Source organism: Pezoporus occidentalis, unplaced genomic scaffold, assembly GCF_034315485.1.
Source record: "Pezoporus occidentalis ecotype Australia unplaced genomic scaffold, CSIRO_AGI_Poc_V1 ctg187, whole genome shotgun sequence".
In the NCBI taxonomy this organism is placed as follows: domain Eukaryota; kingdom Metazoa; phylum Chordata; class Aves; order Psittaciformes; family Psittacidae; genus Pezoporus; species Pezoporus occidentalis.
In genome coordinates this window covers 686,648-711,445 of record NW_026913715.1, presented here as the reverse complement: position 1 = coordinate 711,445, position 24,798 = coordinate 686,648, and the positions used below count along the sequence as shown (strand labels likewise).

The 24,798-nt window shown below is 48.7% G+C and overlaps 1 protein-coding gene across 1 annotated transcript in view; it reads left to right on the top strand.

Moving 5' to 3' along the window:
- EXD3 (exonuclease 3'-5' domain containing 3) overlaps window positions 1-24,798 on the top strand; it is a 286,804-nt gene that overhangs the window by 56,846 nt on the left and 205,160 nt on the right. Inside the window, 2 exon segments of the mRNA XM_062616053.1 lie at window positions 10,771-10,822; window positions 10,825-10,872. Of these exon segments, the coding sequence (XP_062472037.1) occupies window positions 10,771-10,822; window positions 10,825-10,872 (100 nt within the window).

The following is a 24,798-nucleotide window of genomic DNA, read 5'->3' as shown; positions in this document are numbered from 1 at the left end:
ATGTTGCTTTGAGAAGAAATCCTTGGATTATTGGGCTTTGATTCTAGTAGCATTTATACTTGGAGTGAAAGTAATCAAGGAGGAATCAACACAGCTGAGTTTCAGCTCCTTCGAGTGACTAGGAATGGAGATTAGCAAGGGAGACAGATCAAGATGGAGAATATGTACTGGATTGCTAAAATTACTCATCTATCCTGTAAAAGCTTTTTGTTCAGTGCTGTGTCTGTAGCCAGAGCTATTCAGGCAGAGCCTCAGGAGAAGGAAAGCTTCAATACTTTAAAGAGGAAAAAAAAGGGTGGTTTTGTCAAAGACAAACGTCCCTCCATCCCTCTTCCTGTAAATGCCATGATGATCTAGTCGAAGATGTCCCTGCTTATTGTAGCGGGATTGGACTTAGATGAGCTTTGAAGGTCCCTTCCAACCCAAATGAGTGTATGATTCTGTGATTCTTAAAGCTGTGTCTGTTTTGTCTGTGAGTTTGCTTGGTCAGGAAATGGTGTTTTTACTGCACTTCTACCAGCACAACTGTACTTCCAAAGCTTTGTAGTGCAGATGTGGCTGAAGAGAGTCTTGGTGATCCCTGAGGAGCAACCCCCAAAGTGAAGATTTGGGCAGGAGGTGAGAGTTCAGATCGTGTTTCTACATGCGTTGCTGATCTGTGTGTAAGTGCTCTGACTCATGTCTGCTGGCCAAACAGCTGCAGTAATTTAGGAGATGCCTGTCCCCCCCTGTTTATTAGTGCTGCAGGAGGAATCTGATCTATGTGTCCTTGTATCTCTAGCTCAGAACCCAGCAGTTTGGCAGATACTTCACATGAACATGCCAGAATAGAGAGCCAAAGCATCGGGCATGCTGAGCTCCAGCCAGCTGTGGAGCAAGGTGGGACAAACAGCTGGCGAGGGCCACGTCTTCAGCTGCCACAGCTGCGTTTGCCTGCTGGAAGGGTCTGACTCTGGAGGATGCTCAATGCACTTAAAGCAAAAACAATGAATGGGTTTATGCAAGATAATAAAGCTTCCTCAGCAGGCCAGAAGGATGTTCAAACACCCTCTGTCACAGAGCACTGGACAGATGTTGTTAGCGCTGAGTTCACTGCTTAACCCTGGTGCCTAAACTTGATATTAAAAAGCTGGGAAGTAGTCAAAGTGCCTGAGAAGTCAAAATGAAACAGGCCAGGCTCTGTTTTGGGAAGTCATGAAGTCACATATTGAATCCCCAGTGATGGTGTGCTCACAGTGGTAACACAGGGCTGTCCTAGGGCTGGAAATGAGAAAGCAAAGGAGCTTCTTTTTACATTTGAGGGAGAGCTCAAGAGGTCCTGAACTGTCAGCATTTGCATTAACTATGCTGTATCTCCTAGTGAGAAGGATTTACTATTGTGTTACTATTACAATCATCTTCATTATTTAGATCCCTGGATTTTTAATATTTTTTTTTTAACATTAGAGTGGTTTTCAGTAGTGGCCACAATTTGGAGCTGCATTTGTGAAGCTGCTTTTCTGTTTGCTGAGAGCTTTTTTTTTGCACTTTGGTTCTGGTTGAAATTCTGCACTGCATATTTCCAAATCTTCCTTAGTTTGTTTATTTTTTTCCTTTAAGGTGCTGTTCTGGAGGTGGGATGATCCTTTGGGATTCTCCCTAGTGACATGGAGATCCTTTGGTAGACAAAGTACAGCCTGCATGTGTTTGAACCAGCATTTAGAAAGTAGCAGTGTACATCTGTACAGTCTGTAAGCTGTCTCTGGGCTTGCTCAGCACATGCTGACTGTCGAGCAGGGCTTGTTCCTCCGGCCTGTCCTTCACACAAGCACAGTAAAAACGAGAAGCAGAAGAATGCAGACAATAACAGGGCTGGAAATCAATCTCTAAAGTTAACACATCTCAGAAGATGAGGCTTCTGGTTTGCTGCTGCCTGTACACAGAATAATCTCTGTTCTTGTGTTCATTATTCCACAGGACTCTTCCAGTGCAGCGCAGCAGGGTCAGGGTGTCCTGAAGTGGTTCAGTTAAGCAAACCTCTTTGTGTCTGGCATCTGCAGTGGTCGGGGTGTCACTGCTTGCAGGCAGACATCTCCGTGTAGCTTTAGGTGAGACACCGTGGGTCGGCCATGCCGCAGGATTGGTGCTGGGTACATGACAAAGGTGTGTGTGATCACATCTTCTCTTCGTCGGTGCCCAGTGCACTGGTGGCACAAACCCCTGTGCCAGGCACCGCAGCTGCTCCTTCTCTGCCCAGGGATCCTCCTGCCCAGCTTGGGGATGTGGCAGGGCCATGGTGCTGCCGATACCGTGTGACGTGGGGTGTGGAGACTGCTGAGGGAATCACAGAACCCCGGGCTGGGTCGGGTTGGAAAGGACCTTAAAGCTCCTCCAGCTCCAACCCCTGCCACGGGCAGGGACACCTTCCACTAGAGCAGCTTGCTCCAAGCCCCTGTGTCCAACCTGCCCTTGAACACTGCCAGGGATGGGGCAGCCACAGCTTCTCTGGGCACCCTGTGCCAGCGCCTCAGCACCCTCACAGGGAAGAATCCTGCATCAGAAGCGTGGGGCTGGAAGGGTTCAGATGGTTCCCTTGCAGGGACAATACCCTCAGATATCCCTGGCCGGGGACAGGAACATTCTGCTTTGGGTTATGCTCCAAATTAGTGTTGGAATTGCGGTCACCCCCCGCTTCTGGAAAGAAGGGAGAGGACAGATGCTGCGTGCGAGGTGCTGAGGCATGTTCGGGCTGGGAAAGGCTGGTAAATAACGAGGGTTTAGGTAACGAGCAGGCTGGCTTCCCTCAGGCGGTGCGCGCCGCGAGCCCAGAGGCAAAGGGCCGCTGTGGGTACTGCAGTTTCACAGAGGTACCTCATGGGAGCAGGAATGCTCAGTGCTGATGTGTCCTTCAGGGCAAGAGGAGCTCGGAAGGCCCGGAGCCGCTCCGGGCTCACGCCGGGCCTGCAGGGCCGGGCCGGGCCGGCCGCGGTTGTCAGCAGAGGGTGCCAGAGACCGGGAGCCGCGCGCAGCGAGTGTGGAGCCAGCGGCGCCCGTGGGGCCGGGGAGCAGGGAGGGACCCAGCGCTTGCAGGGAGAGGGACCTGGGGCTGCGGGAGCGAGTGCAGAGGAGGCCATGGAGATGCTGCGAGGGCTGGAGCAGCTCTGCTCTGGAGCCAGGCTGAGAGAGCTGGGCTGGGGCAGCCTGGAGAAGAGAAGGCTCCTGAAGGGGAGACCTGAGAGCAGCTCCAGTGCCTGAAGGGGCTGCAGGAAAGCTGGAGAGGGGCTTGGGACAAGGGATGTAGGGACAGGCCAAGGGGAATGGCTTTAACCTGCCAGAGGGGAGACTGAGATGAGCTCTTAGGCAGAAGCTCTTCCCTGGAGGGTGCTGAGGCGCTGGCACAGGGTGCCCAGAGAAGCTGTGGCTGCCCCATCCCTGGCAGTGTTCAAGGGCAGGTTGGACACAGGGGCTTGGAGCAAGCTGCTCTAGTGGAAGGTGTCCCTGGCCGTGGCAGGGGTTGGAGCTGGAGGAGCTTTAAGGTCCCTTCCAACACAAACCATTCTATTAACCCACAAAGCGTTGACCTGAGTTTCAGCAGTGACTTTGGTTGTACAGGTTATTTCCAGGTTGAGTTTTGAGAAGAGAATGAAGGTGACTGATGTGTGAGAAGAGCAAAATGAGCAGGGACAGCTTGGTTTGCAGAGTGTTACGCCTCATGTTGCTGAACTTCACACACGCTTGAAGAAGGTGGGGGAATCAGAAAGGGCAGCAATCAGCAGCCAAGGTCCCACGCTCGGTTATGTGGCAGGGGATCGTATCTGTGCATGCTGTCAGCCTGCACGAGCCTCTGGGTGTGGGAGTGGAGATTTGCAGGTGATGAGGGATGTGGTTCTGGGAGCCTTCACAAGACGCTCAGAGCCAGCGGTGCGATGACAGAGGCAGCGGCTGCCAGGATTTATTTTCTCTTGGTGCAATGAGCCTCTTCTTAGATGCTCTGTTGCAATTAGCTTCCAGGAACCCTGATAGCCAAGTGCCTCCCCAGCAGCTCTGGAGGTTGGAGGGGTACTTACGAATTATGTAAAGTATTTCTTTTGTGCTAGTTATCCATGAGTTCAGACCTACAAGAAAAAAGGGCAAATATATTTAGATGCCCCGGTAGGCAAGTGCCCTGTGCTGTGTGCTGTTTGTCACAGGCAAGTGCCCTGTGCTGTGTGCTGTTTGTCACAGGCAAGTGCCCTGTGTCGTGTGCTGTTTGTCACAGGCAAGTGCCCTGTGTTGTGGGCTGTTTGACTCCTGCATGCCTTGAGAGTCGCGGTGTCCCTCCAGCAGGGCAGAAACCACTGAGGCATCACATTTAAAGGTCTTTGTGGGCTTTCCAGTACTGAAGTTCCAGCTGTGAATGATGTTTCCTTTTCCCCTCCTTTGGAAAGGAGGACCCATCTCAGCTAAGGGAGGTGTGTTAGATTTTCCATGCTCATCCTCTGGAAGACCCTCCTCGCTGTACCGCTGTGACTGGAATGGGGTAGTGTGTCACTGCATTAAGTTCAGTCAGATGCTGCTGGTAAACTGTTTACCCTGGCTGGAAGGGAAGCGCTGACCCAGCCTTTGAAGCTGCTGCGTTTAGAATGGAGGGTCAGCCCTACTGTCAGGAGTAAAACACACAGAAATTAGCTGCTGGCCTGTGATTTGCACAGTCAGCTCTGTGTTGTGAGAGGCTGGGCGTGAACTTCTTGGTTTCAGATAGTGCTGCACAGGGTTGGTACCTGCACGCAGCAGTTGTTTTACTCTTGGTATCCTGTTAATGACAACATTGTGCGGGGCGTTCTGCATGTGTGCAGGAAGACACGTTCTCTGGTGTACAGGGCTTTCTTTGTGGGCGCAGGTTTTATTTATGCCCTGGTGCCACAACAATTTGCTTATTGATGTTAGAACTTGGACAGGAACTTCCAATAAAAACACATTCTTGTCAAGCTGGCAGGTTTCACTGTGCTGAGGGGAAGAGCCTTGAGAGTCCAGCAGACTTTGATAGGCAGCTGTTGATATTCTGTCAGCTGCTTTCAAGTTTTAGTGTCAGAACTAGTTAGGTGGAGGGAGCAGAGCATGCTAGAGCTGTGTAGCTCTGCTGATTTCTGCTGTGTTCTGGGTTAAGCCTTCACCAGCTACAATGAATCTTGTTATGATAAAAATGGAATCCCAGCCTGGTTTGTGTTGGAAGGGGCCTTAAAAGCTCCTCCAGCTCCAACCCCTGCCACGGCCAGGGACACCTTCCACTAGAGCAGCTTGCTCCAAGCCCCTGTGTCCAACCTGGCCTTGAACACTGCCAGGGATGGGGCAGCCACAGCTTCTCTGGGCACCCTGTGCCAGCACCTCAGCACCCTCACAGGGAAGAGCTTCTGCCTAAGAGCTCATCTTAATCTCCCCTCTTCCACCTTAAATAATTTAATAGTATGAAATTATTAAATTACTCCTCAGAATGATAAAACCCAATAATGAAATTAAAATTCCATTGAACTGAAGCAGAGAAAATGGGATCTCCCTCGTAGAATGAGCACAATTAACATGTATCCATGCAGAAGGTGGGTTTTATCTTCAGTCCCTTGTCCTGGCCTGTTCCCGGTAGCACATTCAAGCGTTGGCAGGTTCTGGGCTGCTCTGTCCTGTCGGGAGCTCCTCAGCCAACCAGCCCTGCCATGTGGCGGTGCTGGGCAGGTCAGGGGTGACCTGGGGCTCTTTGCACTGCTGCTGGCACTGCTGCTGGCACTGCTGCTGGCACTGCTTTTTTCATGTATCCTTATCACAGAGAAGTGAGGTTTCTATTTCTAGATAGCTGAAGGTTTATGCGATAAAGGAAAGACTGAGAAAATAGGTGGAACTGCCATTTGCATTTCAGCCTGTGGTACAAAGAGGCCTCTTCATCACTTTTCCCAACTTTGAAATAACATAGGCTACTGAGATTGCTTGTAAATAGTCCTGGTATGTAGGTAACATGTGACCTGCTGAAGTCTGAGATGCTGTGATTCCAGCATGGAGCAGAGATTTTGGGTGGTGTAACTTAGCTGGTGTGCTATGAAGAATGAAGTGTTGGGTTTGTGGCTGATGGGAGCCTGTCCCCAGGGCTGCTGAGCTGGGTTTAAGTGTGGAATCCAAAGCCTGTAAAAGGCAATGAAAAGACACCCCTGGTTTTCAGACCATGTTTTGTTAGCACTTCTAGGGCTACAGCTCCTTCACCCCTATTCCTGATTCATTTTTTTCACTGCAGAGGGATCCATTAATGCTGGATATCTCTTGCTGCATGTGCCTGTGTGTTCTGTAACAGTAAAGCAAGAAAAGGCAGGTTGGAAAAAACATGAGCTAGCTCAAAGACCGCAGTAGGGAAAAGCCTACACAGAAACATTGCTTCCTGCAAGTTGTCATCTTGTTTCTAAAGCCTGAAGTTGCTCTCACTTCACGCTTTCAGCCAAGCGGAAGAGAAACCTGCTCTTTTGTTTTGGTGATGTTATCTGAGGAGAGAGGAGAGGTTTTTTAACACAGTCTCTTCACCCAGATGCTGGGCTTTAAGGAAAGCACCAGCTATGGCAGGGCTTGAGATAACAGCACAGGAGCTGACCCCACACGGGGTTAACAACCTGTCAGGAGAGAGTTTTACTGCTTTTCTCAGCATGGTTCCACAGCTCTTCAGGAGCCTCTTGTTCGCTCCAGCCCCATCACTTGATGGCCCTGCTTGAGCTGAAATTGCTCAAAAGGAAACTGATGGCCTCCAGTTCCCTGTCTGGTGGTGGCCGTGGGCTCAGCTGTTCCTGAGGAAGCGGGACTGTGAACTGTCTCATGTGAAGAAGTCTCCCCTCTTCACCTGAATGGTACTTCACCTTTGGGCAGGCCTGAACTGCAGGCAGGGGAGGTGTCAGACACTTACCAGTCACTCGTCCTTTTTGCTTCAGACCATGGGCATTCAGGATGACTGCATGTAATCACTGACCCACACACTGGTTTGGGCCGGAAGGGACCTTAAAGCTCCTCCAGCTCCAACCCCTGCCACGGGCAGGGACACCTTCCACTAGAGCAGCTTGCTCCAAGCCCCTGTGTCCAACCTGGCCTTGAACACTGCCAGGGATGGGGCAGCCACAGCTTCTCTGGGCACCCTGTGCCAGCGCCTCAGCACCCTCACAGGGAAGAGCTTCTGCATCAGAGCTCATCTCAGCCTCCCCTCTGGCAGGTTAAAGCCATTCCCCTTGGCCTGTCCCTATAGCAGAACACTTCTGTATGGCCCTAGCCCCATATCAAGAGCTCAGCAGTGCCCACACCTGCCCTGGAATAAAACAGAAGTCGATGGAAGAGCAGTTGGGCAGCTCCTTGCAGAAGCCTTTTTCTTTAGCTGTTCTGTGCAGGGTTTCTGTATAGGGAGTGCTTTGAACAGCAAAAAGCAGCTCTAACAGCAGTTACCTTCTCATGTGCCATTATCCAGCACTGTGAGCTGATCACAACATCCTGCAGGACTGGGAGATGGGGAGTTATATTCTCCCTCTGAACATACTTGATTTAGACCTCAGTGGGGCTGACCTAACAGGAACAAAACACAAGCTTGATCCTGACTACAAAAATAGCAGGCAAGGAATAAGAGAATAGCTTTTTTTAGGGAAGAACAATTGGATTACATGTAGTATTAATTCCTGAATTAGTCTTGTCTGATGTAAAAAAGCAAGGCTCCAGGGGCCTTTGGTAATGTCAAGGTTGGAAGAACCCTTGAGGAGAAATTCTGACTTCTTTTTGCTGTTCAAAAGAATGGAAGTAGTGCCTTGAAGTGTCTTCTGGCAAGAAACTTTCTCTTTACTGAGTTATTAGATGTAGCTGGTGCCAGTGATGTGAAAAACTACAAACTGGTGCAGAACAAAACTGAGGTGGGTGTTCTGCAGACAGCAGTTATTCTGCTGGGGTGGAGATTGAGGAGCAGTCTGGGGATGACAGGATGGTTTATCTGAAAAACTCAGGCATTATTCATGGGTAGTAAAGTTTGGCTCTCTTCAAGTGTGTACATACCAAATGTCAGGATGTGAAGGTACAGTCTGCAGGCGTTAAGCTGAAAGAGACTGAGATGAGCTCTTAGGCAGAAGCTCTTCCCTGTGAGGGTGCTGAGGCGCTGGCACAGGGTGCCCAGAGAAGCTGTGGCTGCCCCATCCCTGGCAGTGTTCAAGGCCAGGTTGGACACAGGGGCTTGGAGCAAGCTGCTCTAGTGGAAGGTGTCCCTGCCCGTGGCAGGGGTTGGAGCTGGAGGAGCTTTAAGGTCCCTTCCAACCCAAACCAGGCTGGGATTCTGGAATTCTATGAAACATATTACAGACTAGCAGAGCAGTTGAGGTTGGAGGGGACCTCTGGAGATCACCCACTTCAATCCCATGCTCAGAGCAGGTTGCTCAGGACTGTGTCCAGTCAGGATGGAGGCTATACAGCCTCCCTGGGCAGTTCCCGTGTTTGGGCACTTGTACAGTAAAAAAAAAACCCAACAAAACAGAGCCCCCAGAGTAAACAAGAAACCGGTTTTTCCCTTGATGTTTAAATCTGATTTTCTCCATTTCATGCCCATTGCCTCTTGTCCTGCCCCTGGGCACCACTGAGGAGTGTCTGGCTCTTTCAGACTCTCGTATCTGTGTAGATACATTGAGATAAATGCAAAATCTGTAGGCAATTAAATAACACAGAGATAATGAGGAGATAATAGATTCAAAATACCAGCTTCAAAGCAGTGACATTTGTTCTTGTTTGATACTGGTGCTTTGCCTGACATTTCCTGATGTGTTTCTCAATATACTGTGGGACAGCAAAGCCAATATCTTCAGCTGTGGAGTAAAGCAGTGATAGTGGGTGGGATTCAGCTGGTTGGACATAGATGCCTTCATCTGAAGTGGCCACTGAGAGTCTCTGGACAGCCACCAGAGAGAAACGGGTTACTTCATAGATGTCTTCTTCAGGTGTCCATCTTCAGCTGAGCTCCCTGGAGATGCCTCTGTATCTCCATTGATCAGAAGGGGAGCCCAGATGATCAGATGAGATGCAGGCATCTGCATATGATAGATGGATCCTGCACAGAGTGCCCGTGGAAGGGGTTTGCATCTCCAGAACAGCGCTGATACTTCCTGAGTTTGCTGTGGGAGGTGTTTCTGGCATGATTTGGGTTCAATCCTGGAGTTTAATGTACAAACAGAGGAGATGGCCATGGGGAACAGAAGCTTACGGGTGTTCCTGTGGGTGCATTGTGGGATGGCTGCTCTCAGACAAGGCTCCTCTGGAGAGAATTCTGCTTTCTGTGAGGCTGGTGTGTCTGGCAGAGCCTGTGGGGCCCTGCCTGTGTCTGTGGGATGGAGCTGGCCCTCGGCTGTCCCACGGTCTCCTCATGCACCCGGGGCTGAGCACGTCTCCCTTGAACTACCTGATGTACCTTGTTAAAAGCTTCTTTAGATAACACAAGTGTGAGCCCTGGGTGTTGTGATGGAGAGTTCAGTTCCCTGCCTCTTCCGGAGTCAGTCCTGCTGGGGTTCCTATACAGTGGTATTTAAAGGAGTCTCATCAGAGTTCTGGGAATGTGCCCAGGCCATGTTTGTGGCCGTTACTGTGGTGGGATCTCGTGGGACGCAACCTGGAAAGCCACTGCTTGTGAGGAGGGAAATTCTTCTCCTTTGCCCAACTGCCGAGCAGGGCCAAATTCTGCAGAGTCCTGGACCTTGAACTTGCCATTTCCTTTGCCTTTCCTTTTTTTTTTTTGTTATTGGCTAAAGACCTCAAAGCAAGAGAAGTGCCTTTGCTGGTACAACGTGGTGTAGTCAGTTCTGACCCACTAGATCATGTCCTACAGCTGCTTGCATTTAGCAGCTTGGTGAGATGCTAACAAAGGTGACCTTCATAGTGCCTGGTAAGAGTATAACCCTTTTAAATCCCCCCTGAGTGACATACACCTAGTGCTGACTGTGGGATTCACGTTCTCAAAGTTACCTATCATCTGTTGAAGAGCAGGAGGCTACTATTCTGTCCTGGTTCTGTGTCATGTCCTGCTCGATGGTGCCCTACTTACACTGCTGCCAAGAACAAAACCCAATATACTGATGAATACCTCCAGCCTGTTGTACAGTGACTTAAATCACTTGTTGTTATTGCTGCTCCATTTGTATTTTTCTAAGCATTTGTGTTCCACCAGCACACTCAGTGAGTACTCTCGAGGGGGAATTTCCTTCCTGATAAACAATTCTGCAATGTGATTCAGCAGGAAGGATGTGGTGGTTGAGGCACTGAACTGGGATTTGGGAGACATGGGTTCTGTTCCCAACTCTACCACAGTCAAGATGTGATGAGTGGAAGGACAAGCAAACAAAGAGGAGGAGCTGTTTATGGCAAAAACATACTTCCCCGTGGACTGTTTGTCCACTTTGGAGGTTAGATGGGGCTGGGGTTTTGTTTGGTTAATCAAGTAAATAGGGTTAGGTAGTTAGGTTTGTGCAGTTGAAATCTGAAAGCTCATCTCAACCTCCTCCAGGAATGCAAATGTTGCTTTAACTACATGTTGGTTTAACTTACGTGAGATTGCAGATGCCACTTCTCAGTATTTCTTCGTTGACAACTCACCAATTCACCACTCAGTTTTCTGATCTTCAGGTGATGTACTCTTGACTTCTACACTAAGCTCCATACGCACAGACTGTACTCTTGCTTAGATTCAGTGGCAACAGACCACACACAAGGTATTTCCTTTGTCTCAGAGGGTGAAGTTCTACAGTTTGAGAGTAACACTGCATTGGTTTTTCTTTTCAGAAGCAAGAGCTTGAGCTCCCATCTCTGAGCTGTAGACATCCTGATTTGGCGTTGCCTTTGGGAGGATGAATCAGGACAGTGACTCAAGTGATGAGACCACTGGTGAGTTTTCTGCTTGTCCAAGTGTTTGCTTATCTTCTCCTGTTGGTTCGCCATGATTTATTTTCCATTGATTTTACTTGATGCTACTGGAGGAGAATGCTGAATCAGAAGTAGAGCAAAACATGGGAATTCAATGCCAAATGGCATGCCATGAAGTTTACTGGATCTCTGAGGTTTCCTGGTCCACATCAGCGTTCTTAAAATTGTATTCCAGGTTGAAAATGTTTACAGCAGTTGTTTTTATAACTTCTCACCAGTTCAGAAGAGCACAAAGAATCCCAGACTGGTTTGGGTTGCAGGGACCTTAAAGTTCATCCAGCTCCAACCCCCTACCACGGTCAGGGACACCTTCCCCTAGAGCAGGTTGCTCCAAGCCCCTGTGTCCAACCTGGCCTTGAACACTGCCAGGGATGGGGCAGCCACAGCTTCTCTGGGCACCCTGTGCCAGCGCCTCAGCACCCTCACAGGGAAGAGCTTCTTCATGATTTTATTACTGTGTGTTACACAGCTCCTTCACCTTTTATCCATAGTTTAGTTTTCTCATTATTTGCTTTCGTAGCTGCTTTATCCATGAAATGAGACCTGTGGGAGGTGCACACACACTATCTCCGTGTATTCCCTATGAAGTCTCAGTGTCAGAGTCCTTGACGGAGAGGTTGAATTGACAGGAATTTGTTACTTATTCTGGCTCAGTCCTGCCATAGATCTCCTCTCCTCTTCCATCCCCATCTTTGGTTACTGGAATCCAGCATCATTCAGTGCTTCTGGCAGTGTCTGCAGGGGAGCAGGGCCTGGGGGACGCAGCCTCCTGGGCTCCTGCTCAGCTTGTGCTTTTTTGGATGTGTAAAGGGGCATTCTCAGTTCTGACATGAGGGCTATTTTTTGACAGTTTCCATTGTTCCCACTCTTTGTTCATGGGTGAGGTCTTTTTGTCTGATGCCTTTTTCAGAAGCAGAGGCTGCTGTGAGCTGCCTGCTCACAGGTTTGGGGATTCTTCTTTTGTTGTCAAGAGGCTTGAGAATTTCTTCCTTTTTCAGACTCGCTTGGGCAAACTCATCCAGGCAGTATCTGCCTGTGGGGATTGCTGGGATATTCCCTTTCTGGGATTGCTAGGATATTCCCTTGCTGGGATAGCAAGGGAAATGGTTGTCATAGCCACCACCCTTGTGCCGTGCTTTGCTGTCATGGTCCCTGTGGCTGTAGGCAGAGCAAGTTGATGAGCTTATGGATCTGGACACCATGCAACACTGCAGAACTTGCCAATGTCCCTGGGTTTAAATCTGGGAGTTCAGGAATGTGAAACTGTAGGAAGATTCCTGTGGTAGTATGGATATCTATTCTGGAATAATCTGTCTGTGTTGTATTGCTGTGAGCAGGTGATGAATACACTCAGGATATCACACAGATTCATGAACAAAAGGACCTAGAGGCATTCGATGAAAGCGTCTCTAACACAAACCATCCTGGGTGCTCCTGAGGAATGTGTGGATCACATGGTCAGAATGTTCACACACTGCTCATTGCAGTCTTATCTTTTGGAAGGGTAATAAATGTTTTGAGTTTAGAGCCACTAACAGGCACAGGCATGAAGCTGTCCAGAGGGACACGTTTCCAATGTCCTGTTCACATAGATTTTGCACCTTCTATTGAATGCTTAGTGCTGGTTCCTCTTGGAGTCAAGATACTGGGTTAGGCAGGTGAGATCCACTGATACATATCTAGGCTGACGATAGGGATCTTCACATTCAGACCTCCATTTGTCCAGCTTCCAGCATCAGCCTTCTGTAGCCACCTATTAAGTTCTACATTGTGGGTTCATGTCATTATCTAAGCCTTGCTGCCACTGTGGCTATACTTAGAGAGGAAGGATGTTATAATCTGTGAAAGATTAAAATATTTTGACTGTAACCCAGCTGGAAGGGCAGCACTTTTCTCAGGGCAAGGCACAGCCAAGGCTTTTCCCATTTCTGTCCTCCTCTTGTATACAGGAAGGAAGTGCTGGCAAAGGCCCCCTGAGCTTCCTGTCGACTTTGGAGTTTCCAGACACAACCTTCTCCACCATCCATCACCCAGCCCAGCTAAACAATCCCAGTAGCACCAGGGGTAAAACACACATCTCCCATAAACACTGTGAGCAAAACACCAGTGTCTGGGCAGCAGTTTGAGCTGGGAGCTGTGTGGGACAGCAGGCTGGGGATTCCCTCCCTTCCCTGTAGAACCAAGTGTCTCAATAATGAGAATTCCCCTTTACAAAGGAATATAAAAGTGAAAAAGAAGGAAAAGGACTGATGTTTAGTAAAGCAGCTGCTACACTGACAGGTTGTGGAGGCTGAAACTGAGGAACTGATGGGTGATGTTTTGTGGTTCAGAGCACCCCGGGGTGATGTGCCTGGCCATAGGGGAAGGAAGGAACTGTTGTCTGCTGTGATGGAGACAGAGGTTTCTGTCAAGTCTTCAGGGTAGGGCGATGGTGAAGCAAACACTATCTGTGCTGCCTTAAAGGAGGAAATAAATAAGGTGGAGGCCTCAGCTATACATGAATCACCTTTGCTGAATATGATTCTGTGGCTCTCTCCAAGAAGAGGCTCCGAACCGAACCGTGACCTTTTTCTCGCATCATGTTTACATGCTGCATTACAGTATTTAGGTAATGTTTTCAGACCTGTTGGCTCTGTGACCTCTTTTTGACCATTCCTCAAAACAGCTATTTGGTTTCAGTATGGTTTTAGTATTCTTGCCAGCTTTGAGCTCTGCGTTTCACATGGTTCTGAAAGCAAAAGCCTGCAAAGATTGGCTGTTTAAATGATGAGTAATTATGGAATCCTAGAATCCCAGAATCCCAGACTGGTTTGGGTTGGAAGGGACCTTAAAGCTCATCCAGTTCCGCCCCCTGCCCTGGGCAGGGACACCTTCCACTAGAGCAGCTTGCTCCAAGCGCCGTCCAACCTGTTACTGAAATACCTCTCAAGATCACTGTGTAATCCTATTGTACAACTGGATATGACAGTGTATCAAGAGTCTTACGTGACACAGAAACAACTTTTCAATATCTGAGTCTCAACGGTCCTAATGCATCCAGCCTGAATGCTTTATGTGTAAGGCTGAGCACAGAGATTAGTCTTGCTGGGTGTGAGCATCCACACAGACAGAGCTTTCTCTGCGTTACCATGTTCTCAGCATTCTCCAGCAGGTGTTTTGGAAGCCGTCCTATTGTTCTGTGGCCTGAGCTACACCAAAGCTGCCTCCTAGTAGGCTGTGTTCAACAGTAAAAGGGCTAGTTTGTACTTGGGCATGGAAGGAGAGGAATGGAAAGACTATCAACCACCAAGGCAATTGTTCCTGTCCTGGGCTCAAAGTAATGCTGCTCTTGTTCAACTGTATTTGTTTTGAGCCCCCATCTCAGCTAAGCACAGCAGCTTGTACATCCGTGTGGAGTTCAAACACCTCCAAGACTGATCTGTTTGGGTCATTTGGGGTAAAATTCAAGTGGGAGTTCAGCTTAATGGTAAGTGGAAAATGTGGACTGACATTTCAGCAGTTGCTAAATCGAGTCAGACAGGAATGGTGTGGGGTTGCATATTCCTAAATTCACTGACACTGCAGGATTCCATCAGCCTTTCCTCTGACTTCTCTCTGCAGAAGGCTGCTGTCAGTAATTCCTGCAGCATGCCCAGTGGACTCGGAGTCAAACCAGTATTTACTTAAGGCCTACGTTTTGGCAAAGTCGGGATGAAACTGGAATAGGAGCATAAGCTCTAGGATTAAAGAACGAGATGTTGGTTTAATGATAAGGTTTTTAGGGAAGAGCTGTGCAAGTAATTGGTGAAGGCTTTCCGGAATCAAATTGTGCACTGCTGAGATGTGGCCACTCTGGCCCCATGTGCATAGTGCCCGATGTGGTGGTTGTGTTTGTAACACATCCTTCAGTGCAGTGTATACTTTATATGCTTACTCTTTTATCATGTACAAACCAGTGTGTAACTCTTAACAACCTTGAGAAGCAAAAGAATCCCCAGCTTTGTGCTGGCTACCTGTGGGAGCACCTTGCCTGCCCAGCCAAATGTGCCTGTCTGTGGTTATTTCATTCCTCCCCCTCTGGTTCACATTTTTATTGTCCTTTGTCTGAGCTTGTAAGAGGCATGGGGTGGGGAGTAAGCTCCTTAAATGCCTTTACAATACTCTGTGGGACAGAAGTGAGTCCTCATTTGAAGTCTTTATGGAATGCAGTATTACAGAGTCTTCGTTTAAAATCTGAAACATTTCTGAAATGCTAACAGTTATATTTGAATCTACCAGAAATGCACATGAATAACAGCAACTGAAACAGAAAAGAAGGTGAAAGTTCCTGGGGATGGAAAGGATCATGAGGAGCAGTAATAGCTGCTTGTTTACGAAAACAGTGGCAAACCTAAAACTAACCCATCAGGGTGATGGCTTAGAGCTGGGAAAACCTAGGTTTCCCACTGGTCAGGGCTGAATGTAGATGCAGCCCATTGAAGCTATCAACTTTAAAAGAAGAAAAGCAAAACTGAGCAACCTACTTTCAGGCTGTGCTGTACAGCTGGGGTTCCCAGGCAGCTTGTTACATGTGGCAGTCTCAGTTCTCTGTTTTGTGAAGGCGTGAATCTTCTGCACTGTGAAGCTGCTTCACTGAACATGGGAAGGTGCTCCCACTGACAGCCTGCAGCATCACTTCATTGCCCTCTAGAAGATTAATTTATTGTTTCTTTGCTTGTCCTGGCCATCCTGTTTGGAGGGAGAAGACATCACCCAGGCAGCGGGTGCAATTCTGCTTATTTCCTACATGCACTGATCTCTTATTTATCATAGGATCATAAAACTCCAGACTGGTTTGTGTTGGAAGGGACCTTGAAGCTCATTCAATTCCAACCCCCTGCCATGGGCAGGGACACCTTCACAGCCTGTGCCTGGGAGGGCTGGTAGTTCTCAAAGAAGTGGAAGCAGGCTGGGACTCGTGAGCCCCTTCTGATGTGTTTGGGGCTGTCGTGGCCCATGGCTCAAGGGAAGTCAAGTCCTCAGGTTTGCCAAAGCCTCTGAAAAGTCAAAGAAATAGGTTGTAATAGCCAAATGCTGTTTGCCCAGGGATAGGGCACAGAAACACGTGCCTTATCAGAAACACGGTGTGACTGAAGAGTTCTGTTTAGGTTGGACATGTGGTCATAGCACATAAACTGATAGCAGAGGAGTTTTCCATGGTTTGCCTGCAGGTCTCTACATTCCTCTTTGCAAAAAGGATGGAGTATGAGAGCTGTTTCCTCCGACTCTGGTGGTTTCATATAAACCTAGTGAAGACAAGGGTCACGTTAAATCCAAGAGCCCCAAACAACCTTCATCAGCTCTAGCAAACTTGGAGGAAAAACATACTGGGAAACCAAACAGGCGCTAGTTTTGAGAAAGCCTGGAGGTGAAACTGTGTCCTACAGCCCAGGACCACGGTGCTGCCTCTTGGTGCAGCATCTTGAGATGAAACTCACCCTCTGTCATCGCTTTACCCCGGAGCTGAACATACTGGTTTTGCTGTCCCACAGTATGTCAAGAAACACATCAAAAAGTGTCAGACAAAGCAGAGGGTTCTCCTGTGCATCCTTCTTTCCCTGGCTCCACAGACCTTGCTCCCGAGGCACGTGCCCTCTTCTCCAGCTAGACAAGAACCCGCAGGGTACTGTGTGCTCTGCAGGAGCAGAGGGGTTGCCTGCAGCACGTAGCCACGCATCTTCTCACCCAAGGTGTCTGCCCCTAAACAAAAGGGTTTGGGAGTAAACCCAACCTCCATTTGTGTGTGGGGAGGGAGGAACGGCACTGCCACTGCAGGGATTCGTTTGTGTTTCAGTGGGAACTGTGAGGCAATAGCAAGGTCCTGCTCAGGGTCTGGAGCAGGGATTGCTGTATGTGATTGTGCCTTCTTTTAAATTAAACTATTTTGCAAGCACTTCCTTCCTGCATTTCTCAGAAGGAGGGAGGGGGGTGTGCAAAGAATGTTTAACTGCCTTTGACGGAGGAGGAAAACTGAAGAAAACAAGAGATGCAATCCTAACTACTGACCTTTTACTTGAGCTTGGTTATGTTTTTCAGCAGCAGAGCCTCCAGGGAGTAACAGCATCCTCCTTGCTATTGTGCTGCCTGCCCAAAAAGGGGGCTAAAGTTCAGCTTTTATGATGTTCTCACTCTGGGCTTGTGGGAAAAAGGCCACATTCCCTTTCTTAGGTCATACGAGTGCAAGAGATGACAGAGTCCTCCAGTCTAACCCCAGGGCATTAGGCCAGTTCAGAATGAGCCTGGGATAGACAGTTTGGTAAATCTGCAGCAGCTTTTGCTCCTCATGGAGGTTCCCAGCAGGTGGGAGGGTAATTTAGAGTGTTAAATTACAAGGCAGTGAATTATTTCATGTTGGTGTGTTATTGCTCCATAAGAGCACATGGGTTGCCATTAACTCGTAATGGAGTCTTGCACTTTATTGTCAAGTGCTCCTTTTCCACTTTGGTCAACAGTTACTGGAAGTGAGTGTTATCCACTAAGACAACAGCAAGAGACAAATAAGTACAAACCAAACCTCCAGACTCCTCCCCAACAAATCACAGGTTTTAGGGAACCCTCCAGTTTTGAGGACTGAGATTATTGCAGTGGATGTCAGATTGTGCTCTGTGCCCATCAGACTGCTTGCTTGTTCCCTGTACCGAGGGACTAGAAGCCATCAGTGCCTTTGCTCACTGGTTCAGCTCAGGCTCCCATCTCTGGTGCCATGCTCAGCACCACAGCCGCAGGCTGATGGTCACCAGTTCCCTTATTAGCATCCCATGTCTCTATCCACTGAGGTTTCCTTTAGCCTTGTTGTTGAAGCGTTGTTTGGTAGATACTGAGCTGGTGTTTTAATGGTGTGCTCCAGGCTCTGGAGAGATGGTTGTGCTTCCTGAAATGTGGAGCAGTCTGGGAGCAGAGGAGGAGGCTCTGCCTGGAAAGGCGCCTATCTGAAGGGTAGACGGTGTTTTAAAGTTATATGCACTGGTTTAAAGTTACTGTAAGTTATATTGTTTAAAAAATAAATCTGGGTGATGATGGTGTCCATCTGTGCATTTTCATCCTGTCTGCAGTGCTTGCAACTCCTGCTCAGGTGCTGCAACATCTTACCCGGGCCATATTGTGCTGCAGCAACACGGAGATCCTGTCGTGTGGCTGATGCATGAGCTTTACCTTAATTTGGAGCCTTGACTTTTGTGTGCTGGGTCATATAAAACTCAACAGTGTACCTGCCTACCCTGCAGTTCATTGACGATATCTGTATCTCTATCCATTGTGTAATTAATAACGTGTATCTCAATGTTATAATGAGAGGTGTGTGCTGTACCAGAACAGAACAGATCAAGTGCTGACTGATCTGTCAGCTTAATTGCAGATGGAAGGGGAAGATCCGGCTCCCTGACCTTCTCCCTCTTGCCCTCATAACCAGTTCTGTGTACATGAGGCATCCGCTTTGCTCCAGTGCTGGTACTGGTATCTTGGACCCTTCACTGAGCTGGTTCAGTTCACTGGCCCAGCAACAACTGATCTGTGTTTTGGCCAGGTTAGATTGCTGCCAACAGCTGGGGTAGGACAGGCTTGTGAGAGGTCTGCTGGGGACCAGAGCCCGTGTGAGCTGAGGCAGGGCAGGTGCGCTCTGCATTGCAGCAGGGGTGAGCTGTGGTGTGCAGGTGTTGGCTGTTGCCCCCTTGCTAATGTGTTCACCTTCATAGGTACCACACACCTCTGACGTGGTGGAACATGCAACTGCAGTGAAGTGAAGCCAGCCTGTCACTATGGTTACTTTCGTAAAACCCCAGCCTGGTTTGTGTTGGAAGGGACCTTAAAGCTCATCCAGCTCCAACCCCTGCCACGGGCAGGGACACCTTCCACTAGAGCAGCTTGCTCCAAGCCCCTGTGTCCAACCTGGCCTTGAACACTGCCAGGGATGGGGCAGCCACAGCTTCTCTGGGCACCCTGTGCCAGCGCCTCAGCACCCTCACAGGGAAGAGCTTCTGCCTAAGAGCTCATCTCAGTCTCCCCTCGGGCAGGTTAAAGCCATTCCCCTTGGCCTGGCCCTTTGTCCAAAGCCCCTCTCCAGGTTTCTTGTAGGCAAGAAATTTTTTGCCTTTTCACACCGAGCTTTTGCAGTGGATGTTTTCAAATTGTGCTTTTCCAGTGCCTGACCTTCAGGTTTGGTAACTACAAGTATCTGGTTACCTGTGGTGTGCAGGCAGGTGCCTGGGTTGGGAAGGAGAGAAATTAGGTCCCTGGAGTTGGTGAGCTCTGGCATTTCTGGTTAGCACAGTGAGTGGCAGAGTACAAATGAATGCTGGAAAACAGGCATGAAGCTGAGGGAGCTTTGGCAGGAGGTTTGCTGCAGACAAGAGTTGGACCCGTGATGTGAAGCTGGTGGGCAGTGGCATTCAGGGAGCCCAGGAGTGGGTCTGGTCAAGGCAGGATCATGGTTCTTTCAGCCACTTTGAGAATTGTTTAATATTAATCTGTCTTTCTGGCTTGCAAGTGTTCATTTTCACATACACAAGAAAATGCCTGTGGCAGCCTGACGTGCGGTGGTCTAGGCAGAGGTGCTGGGTGTTCAGCTTAGTGCTGCGTGGGGTTGTTCAGTCTGGAGAAGGCTCAGGGGGGACCTGATCGCTGCCTACAAGTGCCTGACAGGAGGATGGAGCCAGGAGGGGCTGGGCTCTGCTCCCAAGGAACAAGGGATGGGACAAGAGGAAACGGCCTCAAGCTGCACCAGGGCAGGTTTAGATGGAGCTGAGGAACAATTCCTTCCCCAGAGGGTGCTCAGGCATTGGAACAGGCTGCCCAGGGCAGGGCTACAGTCACCGTCCCTGCAAGTGTTCACACACCATGGAGACGAGGCCTCAGTGCCATGGGGCAGTGGTGGCCTTGGCAGTGCTGGGGAGCGGTCACATTGGATCATCTTAAAGGGCTTTTCCAACCTGGTTGATTCTGTGATTCTGTTTTATGTTGGCTCTTGCCCAGCTGCCCGCTCTCCACCACCAGCTCAGGAGTGAGTGAATTGGTGGCTGTGGAAGAGCCACCATCCCTCTTGACTTGCAGGGAGGGAGCAAGGGAGGCCTTTGACAGAACTGTAGGCTTTGGCTCTCCAGATCATTCATTTCACCTGCTTTAATTTTGCCTAAACAAAGGAGGTGTCTCTTTTCATTTCCTTCTGGATGCTCTTTGTCCACAGCTACACAGGTGCTGGGAGGGAGAAAGGTCTTTCCTAAATTGTAGGTTTTATCTTGGGGCAAAAGAAATCCAGATTTATGGTCAGCTCTCCCTCCCCAGGGCTCTGCCTCAGGAAAATCTTCTGGAAAGCTGTTTTCAGCTTCTACTTCAAGAAGCCCGTAGCAAGCTCTCAGTACTTCAGCATAACAAAAGTTCACACAGTTCAGAGCTTTCATGATTACAGAGAAACTTTGCTTGGGATTTTCAGAATGTCCTAGGCACAATTGAAGGAATTTCTCTGAGAGGAGACTGCAGGCTGGGGACTCTCCAGCAGATGTAGTCACTCAAGGAAAACTTTATTTGGCTTGGCTGGGTCCTGCTGTCATTCCATGCTCTTTCATCCTGCCACCAGCCTTTGTCTCTCATCCTGTTGAATGGCCTCTGTCTGTCTTTGTCCTTCCTTCTTTCTACCTGCCCTGCATTCCCTTGCAGGCCAAATGGGGCAGCGTTAACCTGGCTACTGCCAAGACAAGCAGCGAGTTGGGATGAAGGAGGGGGCCTTTGGCTGTCGTGAGACTTCAGTCACTCACTTCCTAGAATTAAAGGCTGCGAGTGGATCTGTCAGCCAGCCAAGGCAGAGACAATGATTGGGGTTCCATTTTGTTCCTTTGATACTGACTGGAATGTGTGCACCAAATGGGAAGACAAGATTTGCATCAAAGTTCTGCTGGAATACTTTGGGTAAACCCCTTTGCTTCCCAGTGCCTGGGTGTGGAAGAAGTGCAGCATCTTCCTGTGAGGCACAGCCTGAGGTGTAGCTCTTTGAGGAAATCAACCTCTGCTCAATGTAGAGAAGGGAAAATGCAGACTTGGAGGGCTGTTGTCTTTGTGCTGTTGGCAGCTCTTTGTGACAGCACTTTGTCCAGCACTGCTGCTCTGGGGCATGGCTTGGTAGCATTATTGACTTGCAACAAAGTGCTGAAGTGGTCACAGTAAGGGCTGTGAAAGGATTCCATTTGGGAGATCAGTATGTCCTTGGCTGCATGCAAGTCTGATAGAAAGATTTCGAAGGTCTTTCTTTCAAATGCCTTTGGTGGAGAAGGGCAACCACTTGGAAAGGCTTTTACAGAACTGCAGCTCACAGACTCCTGCAGAGCACTGGATTGTTTAGGTTGCTTTGTGTCAAACTTGGTGACGTGTTTGCATTGCCAAGGAAGCCAGAACAGACTTCCTGATGGGTTTGCTTTGGTGCTCCCAGAGCTCCAAAGGCAGCGTCTTCACTTCTGAACCTGCTCTGAACTAATGGCTCATGAAGTCTGTGGTAGCTTCTGGACAGGTTATGCTCTAGATGGCAGAAATAATTGTTGAAGGTAAATATTGCATTCAGTCAATTCAGGATGGAGCTGTTGTGACAGTGCGTTGGCACTTGGATCTTTCAGTCCCTAGCAACCGCATGGTGCTCCACTTCCCTCTACTTCCCACTGCTCACTTGTTTAAACTGCTACTGAGTTCTCATATTTAGTATCCTTCACTTCAATATCTTATTGTACTCATTTTCTATTGAAGACTTTTTACATCCTCTATTACATCATTATTCTAACCAAGTGCTCACATAGGTCTGTGGTGGCCAACGTACTCCAAACCAAAGTAGTGTTGATACCAGGTCATCAGTGTCAGGCCGTGTGTCCAGCAGTGTACAGTGGACAGTTGTGAATGACTGGAGCATTGTGGTGTGTGGTGTGGTTCTTCATGGGATATGATGACATGCAAAAGGCCTTAATGAATATTCTATTTTAAATTACATGCACATTTTAAATAGGCAAAGTGGTGAACAAAGAAAGGCATGAAAGATAGTTCAACTTCTGTGTTCCAGAGATAATAGCTAATTCTTAGACACCCCAAGGCAAAATATTTAGCAGTATTGATCCTCCTGTGGGGCTGGAGACTGAGGAGACTTTTAAGTCCTGAAGCAATGTTGTTGTGCTTTTTGGACATGAGCTGGTTTTCATCTTTAAACTGCAGTGTGCTGCTGTGTGGATTAGTGGAGAGCTGTGATTGCAGCACCATCCTCTGCTCAATGGTTTGGGCATGTTGTCACTGGTGAAGTTGTGATGAGGTTCCCTCCCAGGCCCTGATGCTAAGCTGATTACTCAGGTGGAGTGAAAAGCCTAAGAAGTGCCTGTGAAATGGTGCTTATTGCCACAAACCACTTCATAATCTAGCCTGGCTTCCTTGGCCCATTGCAGCACCCCGATTCTCTGTAACCCACCCCATCAGCCATCCCTGAGCTGACCAGGGGCTGGGGAGGCAGCAGGATATTGCACGCTAAGCTGTTTTTCTCCATTTTGATTCAGCAGTGTAACTCAGTATCTCACACTAAAAAGACTTTCCATTGGTATTCATGGCTCATATAACAGCTCCTCAACAGTTTCCTTCGGGAAAAGGAAAGGATCTTTCCATGCATAATTTAATCACATTCAGCACTGCAGCACTTGGGTTTCTTTTTCCACAGAAAATCTGTAACATCTTGTTAGTTAAACCTTCGACTTTCAGAAATGCCCTGAGCTTGCTTATCTCGCTCATTCAGATAAACACCTCTCAGCATCCTGTTTTTCTTATGTCATATGAACAGGAAGAGAGCGATTGTTTGAGATGTGCGTCAGTCATCATTGTAACCAAGCAGCCCCGTTACCCTCCCCATTGCCATAGAAACCATCAAATCTGTTCAGCCACGAGGGGGGAGCTGACAGGTAGCCTTTCTTTTCTACGTGCCCTCCCAAGAGCTCATGTGTAGGACCTCTCAAAGATGAGTTTTCTTTATTTTCACTGAGAGGGTGCACCTCTAAATTCTGCAAGTGAATAGGCATTACTCATTGATCTGCGGTCGTAGTGAGATCTTTTATTCAGCCTTGTATCTCGTACTGGAAACCCTGAAAAATTCCAAAGCAAGCTCCAGTCCATGGAAGCACCGTATGCAGTACCAGGCAGGGTTTTGCCTGTGTGTAACGTCTGTAACATGCCCTAGAGCAGACTGGGGTGAGCCAGCTGGCTTATGGAAATACATTTGGCTATTCTGCAGTCACTTGAAGGTGACCTGCAGCGCTGTGTGCATGGAGGGAGCTGATTCAGTGTTTGGGGCACATTTGGGATTAATTGGAACTGTTCCTGACACTTCAGGATGGGATTTTCCACAGCAGCACTGGGAGCAGAGATACGAATGAAGAACATGTTATTTGAAGATCCTTGCTTTCTCTGGCAACACTGAGTATTGGTGCTGGAGACAGAGCTTTAGCATAACACTGAGGTGTAATTAGCTGTAGGAAGAAGAAGGAATTTTACCACTATTTTCTTCTACATAAGCAAAGTAGCAGTTGCACTCTGCCTGTGGAGAGCTTCATTCAGCCTGGGCAAATGGCTCACCTCCACCTTGGTTACTTGGGTCTTTTAATTACATTATATATAACATGCAAATCAGTTTGGTTCAATATACTGCCCATCAAGAGCATGGATCCAAGGTGCTCCTATCTGCCTTTCAGTTGCTTGCAGCCTGTCCTACCATGCAGGCAGAGGAGGAGGAGGAGGGAGGAGAAGAGAAGAGAAGAGAAGGAGGAGTGTGTGAATGTGGCAATAGTGTCAAGTCTTCCCTCAGCCTGAGGGACAGAAGGGAAGCTGGCCTGGCAGCGGGGATCATTGGGTACCTGTGCCTTGGAGGAATGGCCAAGGGAAGAGGAGTGGGGGGAAGCAGCAGACTGCATGTGGTGACTTCCAGGGCACGGTGCTGTGTGATGCAGGGAACTGTCATTCAGCATTTGTGAGCCAAGGTGAAGTACTACTGGTGGTAGGTTAGTGTGTGCTCCTTTCATCCCCCTCTGATGCTCAGACTGAAGATATGGAAGTAAACAGAATGGAGGTAATTCCTGCAATCTACATGTACAGAAATGGACAGGGATGAAACCTGCAGAGGCAGGAAAGCTGGAGAGGGGCTTTGAACAAGGGCCTGTAGGGACAGGCCAAGGAGAATGGCTTTAACCTGCCAGAGGGGAGACTGAGATGAGCTCTTAGGCAGAAGCTCTTCCCTGTGAGGGTGCTGAGGCGCTGGCACAGGGTGCCCAGAGAACCTGGCAGTGTTCAAGGGCAGGTTGGACACAGGGGCTTGGAGCAAGCTGCTCTAGTGGAAGGTGTCCCTGCCCGTGCAGGGGTTGGAACTGGGTGAGCTTTAACGTCGCTTCCAACCCAAACCAGTCTGGGGTTCTAGGATTGTATGATCTTGGTGCTTACTAACCTTTGATATTGAGGTCACAACACATCTTAACAGATGAGGAAACCAGTATCAGTGTTGCCAATTACTTGCAAAAAGTTTAAGACTGTTCCATTTTTAGGCTTTTATTGATTTGTATTTCATTGGCTGCCTACAAAGCAACTTCTTAATGTTATGTTTAGAATTGCTACTCATGCAAAACTAGGTGCACTTCTCCTTGACAAGCTAAGGTGTATGGGAAGTGTCCTAAAATGACTTCTGCTTGGTTGGGATGGTGGGTGACCCAAAACCGTGTTCAGACTGACGCTGTGAGATGCTTGGCCACTGTGAGATGGGACCATGGGGATGGGATGTTTCTGCTCCCTGGGAGCAGGGTCATCTCAGGCTGTGTGAGGATGTTCCCAAAGCCACGGAACTTCGTGGTTAGGTCTCATTGTTATTTCTTTAGTTGTTCC